General features: G+C 34.1%; 2 protein-coding genes across 7 annotated transcripts; one reads left to right on the top strand and one right to left on the bottom strand.

The window, feature by feature from the left end:
- Positions 1-4,167: 4,167 nt before the first annotated feature.
- Positions 4,168-10,040, top strand: LOC103491728 (pentatricopeptide repeat-containing protein At3g26782, mitochondrial). 6 transcript variants are annotated; one of them, XM_051085726.1, is made up of 6 exons: positions 4,168-4,792; positions 5,587-6,070; positions 6,892-8,453; positions 8,601-8,680; positions 8,801-9,035; positions 9,797-10,040. In XM_051085726.1, the coding sequence occupies exons 1-3, from the start codon at positions 4,341-4,343 to the stop codon at positions 7,933-7,935; spliced, it is 1,980 nt and encodes a 659-aa protein (XP_050941683.1). In that variant the 5' UTR covers positions 4,168-4,340; the 3' UTR covers positions 7,936-8,453; positions 8,601-8,680; positions 8,801-9,035; positions 9,797-10,040. The 6 variants fall into 6 exon arrangements, with proteins under 6 accessions (XP_050941683.1, XP_050941682.1, XP_008450015.1 ...); XM_051085725.1 differs by having other exon boundaries at positions 8,601-8,698; XM_008451793.3 differs by having other exon boundaries at positions 8,601-9,035.
- LOC127149791 (uncharacterized) lies at positions 8,142-9,814 on the bottom strand. The gene is made up of 2 exons (XM_051085727.1): positions 9,665-9,814; positions 8,142-9,145 (listed from the first exon to the last, which is right to left on the bottom strand). The coding sequence occupies exons 1-2, from the start codon at positions 9,750-9,752 to the stop codon at positions 8,388-8,390; spliced, it is 846 nt and encodes a 281-aa protein (XP_050941684.1). The 5' UTR covers positions 9,753-9,814; the 3' UTR covers positions 8,142-8,387.
- Positions 10,041-10,333: the final 293 nt, after the last annotated feature.

Genomic DNA, 10,333 nt, shown 5'->3' with positions numbered 1-10,333 from the left:
TCGAAGCCCCCAAAGGAGAATTGGGCATTTTTTTTATAGGGGGTTAGGGTGATTTTCCTTGAAGATGAAAAATTCGTCCATCGGGTTTTATCAATTTACAAATTCTTCCTCAGTTCGTTAAAAGAATGAAATTTGCTAATATTATGACAATACTAGGTAGCATAGATATCATTATGGGAGAAGTTGATCGTTAAAATGATAATTGATATATCACAAGTCCAAGATATCAAATCTTTTTTGAGATGATTCCGATAGGCATACTAGTAATTGTATGGTTAGAAAGCGAAATATCCGTAGGAATACAACAACCGATTGGACCTGAATATGCTGATCCCTTGGGAGTTCTTCAAGCTTTAGCAGATGGTACAAAACTACTTTTTAAAGAAAATATGCTTCCATCTAGAGATGATACTCATTTATTTAGTATGGGACCATCCATAGTAGTCATATCAATTTTACTAAGATATTCGTTCATTTCTTTTGGTTATCGCCTTGCTTTAGCTGATCTACTTATCAGTGTTTTTTTATGGATTGTCATTTCAAGTGTTGGTTCCATCAGACTTCTTATATCAGAATATGGATCCAATAATAAATATTCCTTCTTAGGTGGTCTACGAGCTGCTGCTCAATCAATTAGTTATGTAATACTATTAACTTTATGTGTACTATCAATATCTTTACGTGTGATTCGTTAAGACATAAACTTCTCCCAATTTTTTTTAGAAAAGGGTTGAAATGCATTGAATAGACTTCTCATTTTTATATTTACTATTCGGATTAATAAACTAAATCAAATAGACATCTCAGAAAGAATAAAAGGAACGGAAAAAAATGGAAAGAATCCAATTACAACAAAAAAGAGATATTTTTTATTGTTTCTATCTCATGCATTTCTTTCCTATCTCCATATTCATAGAGATAGAATTCATGAACTAATGGAATAGCCAGTTTTTTTTTCATAATTTGGAAACGATGGGTTATTGATATTTATAACAAATAGTATTTTAGTAAAGAATTAAGTTATTACTCAACAAAGATGTTTTTTTTAAAGATGAGATGAATTCAGAAGTAACTTTTTTTTTTTTATTATTATTATTATAATAGATAGAATTCTATTGGGTTAATTTGGGGACACGATAGATTTTTATCTTATAGTATTCTACAAAAAAGACATAGCAAGATAAATAATTTGGATATGCTTCTTAGATTTAGGCCCTCAAGGAGTCGTATGAGGTGAAAATTTCATGTACGGTTCTGTAATAGTTATGTGAGCAGTAATGTTATTACCGACTATGATTATCTAATAGTTCGAGCACCGTTGATATAGTTGAGGCTCAATTAAAATATGGTTTTTGGGGTTGGAATTTGTGGTGTCAACCTAGATTTGTTATTTTTCTTTCTTCCTTAGCAAAATGCGAGAGATTACCTTTTGATTTACCAGAAGCAGAAGAAGAATTAGTAGCGGGTTATCAAACTGAGTATTCAGGTATAAAATTTGGTTTATTTTATGTTGCTTCCTATCTAAATGTATTAGTATCTTCGTTATTTGTAACTGTTCTTTACTTAGGTGGTTGGGATATCACTATTCTATTCATATTAGGTTATGAACTTTTTGAAATAAATAAAGTGTATGAAGTCTTTGGAATGAAAATTAGTATCTTTATGTTCTTGTTCATTTCTATAACAACAAGATAGACTTTACCTCGATTAAGAATAGATCAACTATTAAATTTCGGATGGAAATCTCTTTTACTTATATCTCTCAGTAATCTATTATTAACATCTTTTCAACTTTTTTCGCCGTAAAGGAATACCATATTCCATATTCACGACTTGCTCAAACAAGGGAAAGAAACCAACATAAAATTCTTTAGAGATATTACAATATGTTCCCGATGGTAACTGGGTTCGTGAATTATGGTCAACAAATAGTACGAGCTACAAGGTACATTGGTCAAGGTTTCATGATTACTTTATCCCATGCAAATCGTTTGCCTGTAACTATTCAATATCCTTACGAAAAATTAATAGCATCGGAGCATTTCCGTGGTCAAATCCATTTTGAATTCGATAAATGCATTGCTTGTGAATTATGTGTTCATGTATGTCTTATAGATCTTCCCGTTCTTGATTGGAAATTGACAACAGATATTTGAAAGAAACGATTGCTTAAATACATTATTGATTTCGGGATCTATATATTTTATGGTAACTGTATTGAAATATTGTCCAACAAATTGTTTATCAATGACGGAAGAATATGAACTTTCTACTTATGATTGTCATGAATTGAATTATAATCAAGTTTCTTTGGGTAGTTTACCAATGTCAGCGCGGTTGATGATTATACAATTCGAAAAATTTTGGATTCGAATTTGCCTCAATGGAAGTCTAAAATAAGTAAATATGTTGATTAAAGAGTGATTGAAAATTACCAAGGCTTCTATTTTGATGTAAAGAATGAGGTTGGTCATTACCTACAAATCCAAACTATTGATTCATGAGAATTGTAGCTTAATTTCGAAATATATAGTTTCAATCTACTCTACTCTTTCAGATCAATACTAAGATTAATACAATAATTGTACCTATATTAATTCACACCCCTTGATTTAATTAGGAATTGATTATACGTTTTTTTCTAGTCAAATCAATGGTCATGAAAAACATTTAGATTTATTTATCTCTTTTATTACTACATATAATGGATTTGCATGGACCGATACATGATTTTCTTGTAGTCTTGTTGGGATCAGATCTTATATCAGGAAGTATGGGAGTACTATTATTTAACAACTCCATTTATTTTGCTTTTTCGTTAGGACTAGTTCTTGTTTCTATATCCTTATTCTATATTCTGGCAAACATCCAGTTTGTAGCTGTTATGCAACTCCTTATTTACGTGGGAGCTATAAATGTTTCAATCATATTTGTTATGATATCATGAAGATCTTTGGACTGTTAGGAATGGAGTTACTTTTCTAGTTTGTATAAGTATTTTTGTTTCACTAATAATTACTATTGTAGATATGTTATGGGGATTATTTGGACTACAAGATTAAATCAGATACTAGAGCAAGATTTAACAAGTAATAGTCAACAAGTTGGAATTTATTTATCAAACATATTTTTTTTCTTCCATTTCAACTCATTTCAATCATTCTTTTTAGCTGCTTTGATCGACACAATTGTCGTGGTTTGCCAATAATAAATCTTTAGTTAGAAATAACATAAAATAAACTTTGTTCTATGTTATCACTCACGTTCCCCTTCAATTCTATTTGAAGATTTTTTCGGTCTAAACTAAAACTTCTTTTATTCGGTCGATTACCAATATATTCCCTTGTTCTATACTTTTCTTTTGTCAATTCAATTGAATCTATTACATTTTTGTTCATATTGAAATGAATCAGAATTGATAAGGAGTTGGTCAATCATGCTTAAACATGTACTTATTATCAATGCCTATTTATATTCTATTAGTATCATTGATCACGAACCGAAATATGGTTAGGGCCCTTATGTGTCTTGAGCTTATACTAAATGCAGTTAATATGAATTTCGTAACATTTTCTAGTTTTTTTATAGTTGCCAACTAAAAGGGAATATTTTCTCAATTTTTGTTAGAGTTATTGAAACCACTAAAGCAACTATTGACCTAGATATTCTTTTGTCAAAAATCAACTCGTATCAATCAATCGAATTTTTTGAATAAGTAGTATTTATTTATGAGATAAATTATGATATTCATAAAATAATATTATATATATCATACATAATCCATGATAATGTTTGCGAAAACGTAAAAAAGAAAAAAAAGAAGAAAAACTTAAAAAATGATTAGGAAAAGTTTTGTTGTAATTCTTTTAAAGAAAATCGCACGACCTCCTTCCCCACAAAAATCACTATATTTTTTTAAAAATGGTTTACCCTTCTCCCTTAATTTTGTGATAGGATTGAAATGAAGCCTATTTTTGAGGATTCTTTGAAAAGAAACATTATTTTTGAAATTTATCCCCAATTAAAATGATAAAAAAGAAAAGGGGATAAAAGAAAATTCTAAGCTCTATAAGTAGAAGAGTGGAGTTATCCATAACAATGTTTCATAATTTAATTTTGGACCAAAGGTTACAAAATTTGAATTCTAAAATTTAAAAAGGTAGGTCAAGTTCTTCGTATGAAGCTTTATTTAATTAATAAAATAGGTCATGGCGCTGTCCAGTCTTCTCCCGGGAAAATTGAACTGGAACTGCTTGCTCCCGACGAGAAACAATAATTTCGAAAGCGAAAGCTAAAGACAAACAAGAGAAATCTTCCACAAAATGATGAAATGATTAAGAATGGGAATCCCAAATCAACGTTCAATCAAATTGGTCTTCCATTTGAAACTCTGTTGGCGCCCATACTCAACCAGTTCCAGTCTTGCCACTTGGTTTTACAAATACGTCGATATATCAAATGTCCATTCATGGAACTCTGTCATCGCCGACTTGGCTCGCGGTGGCGATTCAGTTGAAGCCCTTCGAGCCTTCTCCTCCTTGCGGAAGCTGGGCCTCACCCCCACTCGCTCCTCTTTTCCCTGCACCATCAAATCCTGTTCTGCTCTCTGCGATCTTGTCTCCGGCAGGATGTCTCACCAGCAAGCCTTTGTCTTTGGCTTCGACACTGATCTCTTCGTGTCCTCCGCTCTTATCGATATGTACTCCAAATGTGGCCAGTTGCAGGATGCACGTGCACTGTTCGACGAAATTCCCCTTAGAAACGTCGTATCTTGGACATCAATGATTACTGGGTAATCTTGTAATTCATGCTCTTAGAAAGGTTACGTTGATAGAATGAGTGAAGTTGAAGTTTTATTCTGATTCTTAACCCTATCTCCACTTCTAGAGTTCGAACTCAAGGCCTAAAAACCGTCACTGCGCCTACAAATTTTAACTGATAAGTTACTAAAGACGCAATTCATTTTCTTGATACGTTTCTTCACTTGTTAACTTGAAAATTGAAGTCCTGTTCACCACCGTTTGGTATTCGAAAATTAAGCTTATTATCACTACTTCCATCTATGTGTTCCTTTTGTTACTCTTTTAAGGGTATTTTCAAAATCCAAGCAACTAAAATTATTTTTAAAAACTTCTTCTTGTTTTTTGAACTTGGCAAAGAATTCAATGTTTGTTGAGGAAACATGAAAGCCCTTTTAAAGATTCCGTGAAAAAACAAGAATGGTTTTTAAAAACAAAAAAATTAATTGGTTATTAAACGTAACATATAGTTAGTATTTATGCTATCTTTTATTCATACTCTTAACTCTCAGTTTTCAACGTTTGAGTTTGGACACATGACCATCAATACATGACTTCCTCCTACTTGCTACGGGGTTGTGATAAATAGTGTTTTGTTCATATTCTCAATACTCTTCTCATACGTGGGTTTGAAATTAGCATAATACCACCACCAAGTGAAAATCAATTGAAGAGGAATTGATATTCTAATAGCTCTAGCAGCTCAGATGACCATTCTAAATTGCCAAGAGTTATTTCAGTTAGTAAATCCGAGCAAATTTTAATCTTGTATTCATACTCTTTGCAGGTACGTCCAAAATGAGCAAGCAGATAATGCATTGTTGCTTTTCAAAGACTTACTGGAGGAAGAAACAGAGGTTGAAGATGGCAATAATGTGCCTCTTGATTCTGTTGTCATGGTTTCGGTTTTATCTGCCTGTTCTCGTGTATCTGGGAAGGGGATTACTGAAGGAGTTCATGGCTTTGTGGTAAAGAAAGGCTTTGATGGGAGTATTGGAGTTGGAAACACATTGATGGATGCGTATGCAAAATGTGGGCAGCCTTTGGTTTCTAAAAAGGTGTTTGATTGGATGGAAGAGAAAGATGACATTTCTTGGAACTCGATGATTGCAGTGTATGCTCAAAGTGGGTTGTCTGGGGAGGCTTTGGAGGTTTTCCATGGAATGGTGAGGCATGTTGGTGTTCGTTACAATGCAGTGACACTATCGGCTGTTTTGTTGGCTTGCGCTCATGCTGGGGCATTGAGGGCTGGCAAGTGTATTCATGATCAGGTAATCATAATTCTCAATCATTAAATTTTTGGTTTAAATCTTATTTGTTTTATGAAGTATCCATTTAAAAAAAAATAATCTTGTTTGTTTTATTAGTGGTTGGTAAAACGTATCTTACTTAGTTTTCCATAAAAACCTTATTTTTTAGTTCAACAATTGCAAAAAAAAGATCAAACCATCGACACTTGGGTTATTAATTGGTGGTTTATTCAATGAGCTATATTCGGATTGGCGAGACCATTATAATCGATAGTTAGATACATTTTTTTTTTCGTTTATTGAAGATTGTAAGTAGATTGATTATGGGCGATATGGCCACATATTTGGATTTTGGATCTCCTTATAAAATTGGTTAATCAAAGTTGTCAAAATCTATCCCATTTAAATTGATTGACTATTTCTCATTCTTTCATTGTTTAGAAAATTAAATCGACCTGTAAACATACTTCAGACAAGGTTTTTTTTATTTGTTTATTTATTTATAATTATTATTAAATAAGAAACATAGACTATAGTAAAGAACAGAAGAGCACAACCTAGGGGCAGCTGCCCCCACCCCCCACCCCCCACCCCAAGAGCTGATTGGTTTGGCTGAGACTCATTAAATGAAATTGATTGGATAGGTTTAGTTGGTTTCAATGTGTGCCAGAGGAGTTGAGAACCCAAGATATGAATCTGAGCCATTTTTTGTAATAAAATTTGTCTGTCAATGTTGCAACTCTTCGTAGTATGATTCGCCTTTTTTCTCCCTTACTAACTGCTTTAAATCTCATAATCTCAGTACGAACAAATAATAATGTTTGATCTGCTGATTCATGTAGGTGATAAAGATGGATTTGGAGGATAATGTGTGTGTTGGTACCTCCATAATCGACATGTATTGCAAATGTGGTAGAGTTGAAATGGCAAAAAAGACTTTTGATCGTATGAAGGAAAAGAATGTTAAGTCATGGACGGCCATGGTTGCTGGTTATGGCATGCATGGCCGTGCCAAAGAAGCTCTTGACATCTTCTACAAGATGGTTCGGGCTGGAGTGAAGCCAAATTACATCACTTTCGTATCCGTTCTTGCTGCATGCAGCCATGCTGGTTTGGTGGAAGAAGGCTGGCACTGGTTTAATGCCATGAAGCATAAATATGATATTGAGCCAGGTATCGAGCATTACGGTTGCATGGTTGATCTTTTTGGACGTGCAGGATGCCTCAATAAGGCTTACAATTTAATCAAGGGAATGAAGATGAAACCTGATTTTGTTGTCTGGGGCTCTCTTCTTGGGGCTTGTAGAATCCACAAGAATGTGGACCTTGGCGAGGTTGCTGCTCAGAAATTGTTTGAACTCGATCCAGATAATTGTGGGTACTATGTTTTACTTTCTAACCTCTATGCAGATGCTGGAAGGTGGGCTGATGTTGAAAGGATGAGGATGCTAATGAAGAGCCGTCAATTGGTTAAACCACCCGGCTTCAGTCTGGTTGAACTGAAAGGCAGAGTACATGTTTTTCTGGTTGGAGATAAAGAGCATCCTCATCATGAGATGATATACAAGTATTTGGAGAAATTAACCTTGGAGCTTCAAAAGATAGGCTATGTGCCAAATATGACCTCAGTTCTTCATGATGTTGATGAAGAGGAGAAAGAAATCATTTTAAGAGTTCACAGTGAGAAGCTTGCTGTTGCCTTTGGAGTGATGAACTCTGCTCCTGGAACAACCATAAACATCATTAAAAATCTTAGGGTCTGTGGAGACTGTCATACTGTCATTAAGTTAATTTCTAAACTCGTTCGTCGGGACTTTGTGGTCCGAGATTCAAAGAGATTTCATCATTTTAAGGATGGGGTATGTTCTTGTGGGGATTATTGGTGACACTTATTAAGGACTTGATTAAGTACTCTGAATTGATTTGATTTGATCAGATCATGAAGAACGAAGCAAATGAGTGCTCTGGAAAGAGTCTAGTTACATTTTACTGGGTTTTCCAAGGTCAAAGCTTACCAGTCGTAGGAAGGATTGCCTCCAAAAATTTTCTTAGTAGAAGGTTTACATGCAGCTGAAAGCTACTCTACATACTATTTTATGCTTAATTATATTGATCAATGTACTGAATGCACAGAAGAACAAAGAATCTGAACTGTAACTGAGCCTGGGATTGAATATCAATCTTACTTAACATGACATATGCTCGAAAGAAATCAGAAAAGAGCCAGATCCATCGACTAGCTCTTCAACTTCAATCAAAATTTCCATTTCAGATTACTGGATTGAGTGTGCCTAGATTGAACTTGGAATGATCTTTTGCTGAGCCACTGAAATTCAGGTCAAGAACAACCTCGCATCAATAGTTTGTTTGAAATTGCTGCTGCCAGTCGTGATATTGGGGAACGGTATGGCTTCGACTTTTCTTTGGTGAATCTGAGAGAACTCTGGAGGGCCCTGTTCTCACTCATTAGGCTTTGTATCTGTTGGTGAAGTTCTTTAATGGCTTCTCTCTTTTCATTGTTTCTCCTAGTTAACTCCTCCTGATGATGCAGATTTTCCTCCATGAGCATTGTCACTTGTGAGTTTAGTTCATTCCATCTACTCTCCCACCTATCAATAGCCACTGATGGATGTACGTCTTTGACCCGTCGTATGTCAAGCTCATTAATCTTTGTTTCAGTTTTATCTATTTCGGCGTGACCCATGATTCTTCCATTCATTGTATGGGCACTTACTTCAACTATTTTTTCAGAATTCTGACTACACAGCTTACTTGAGACAACCAATTCATCTCTTAGCTTGGTCAGGAACTCTTTCCTGAAAATGTCATATTTGTATTTCTGGTTGTCATCAATTGCAGCAGACTTCATATCTGGACTGTCGAAATTGCATTGAAATATCTCGGCATCAGAAGGCGAAGACAATGAGGAATAGAGAGTGTTCACAATTATGAACTTTAAACAGTCATATTTTTCAGCCAAGGCTTGGTAAGTTTTGTTGTACTCTTCAAGCATGTATTTGATTTCTAGGTTTCTGTTTCGGTAATGCCCATCTTCTTCCAAAAGGGTCACTATTGCCTTCATTTTCTTGTTTATGTCTGTTACAGTTGGAACTGGTTAATATTTCAATCAACAAAAGATACTTCATAGTCTAAATAACAATTTTAGTTTATGGTTTCTTAGTTTCGAAATATTTGTGAAAAGTAGATGCATTAGAATTTCATCCAGTTCAACCAATTCATCTACTTTAAACTCAATTTAGCTAGGAAAGGAAGTTCATCCATTTGAATACCAGCTCATTCTATATCTACCACATCTAGGAAAATACTCTTTTTTTCCCTCTTTTTCTTGTACAACTACATTAGTCAGGAGATTTTAAACTCCAACCTCAAGAGAAAGAAAAGGAGTATATCAATTACCCCACCGAGCTATACTAATATTGACATCTAGAAAAATACATCTAGTCTAGTAATAGTAGAGTCAATTTAAGAAAATTTAACCAAACCACAAGACTAAATTGAAACTTTGGAAAACCAAAATGAACCATATATTAACCGGGGAACTGAAACGGTCATTTAACCTACTTAAGAGTTATGAGAATGAGAGAGAGGAAAAACCTGAATGAGTAGTGTGAATGGTGGAGGAATGAAGAGGACTGTCAGAGCTGCTTGTATCTGTTAAACAAAGGAGGCTTTGTTTTTCCATTGCAATGTGTTTTTAATTGTTCTGTTTCTTCTGAATGGGAACAGGGGGAACTGAATTGGGACTAAGAAAATAGAATCAACAAAGAAGGCAGAGGGAAAGCTACAAAGCAGCAGGGTTTAGAATAATAGAAGACTGAAAATGGAGGTAATGAATCTCTTCCATTTCCTTTAAAAGATTCCATTTTTTGTACAAATTAAATGAGAAACTTATTGCTCCCAATCCATTCTTGATACGCTTCTTTTATTGCTTTGCAAGACAATAAAAAATATCCGTTAGTCTCTAAATAAATCTCCATAGCAAATTGTCAGTTTTCTTAGCTGAAATATGTTGGATTCCTCGGTTCTTTATTTTCCGTTATCTTTTATTTTAAGACAAAAAGTTGTTTTTTTTTTCCTTTTTTCTACCATATGTGGGGAGGCGGATCACCGAGGCCACGATAATAGAAACTTTATGTTAATTAACTTTTGGCTCATTTTGGTACAAAAGTTTTGATTTTATCCCACTCAAGATTAAACTTGAATAATTTTTTATTCTATCCCAACCAAGATTAAATTTGAATAACTTTTGATTCTGTCCCAACC

This window comes from Cucumis melo, chromosome 6 (assembly GCF_025177605.1).
Source record: "Cucumis melo cultivar AY chromosome 6, USDA_Cmelo_AY_1.0, whole genome shotgun sequence".
Lineage (NCBI taxonomy): Eukaryota > Viridiplantae > Streptophyta > Magnoliopsida > Cucurbitales > Cucurbitaceae > Cucumis > Cucumis melo.
The sequence above is the reverse complement of the archived record's forward strand: the minus strand, read 5'-3'. Positions and strand labels throughout refer to the sequence as shown.

Bases quoted from the DNA above. Each gene is read 5' to 3' on its own strand.
- LOC103491728 (XM_051085726.1), top strand. From the start codon at position 4,341: ATGGGAATCCCAAATCAACGTTCAATCAAATTGGTCTTCCATTTGAAA. The intron at 4,793-5,586 runs GTAATCTTGTAA...TACTCTTTGCAG, and splicing joins TGGACATCAATGATTACTGG to GTACGTCCAAAATGAGCAAG. The intron at 6,071-6,891 runs GTAATCATAATT...TGATTCATGTAG, and splicing joins GCAAGTGTATTCATGATCAG to GTGATAAAGATGGATTTGGA.
- LOC127149791 (XM_051085727.1), bottom strand. From the start codon at position 9,752: ATGGAAAAACAAAGCCTCCTTTGTTTAACAGATACAAGCAGCTCTGAC. The intron at 9,146-9,664 runs GTTTTTCCTCTC...CAACTGTAACAG, and splicing joins CATTCACACTACTCATTCAG to ACATAAACAAGAAAATGAAG.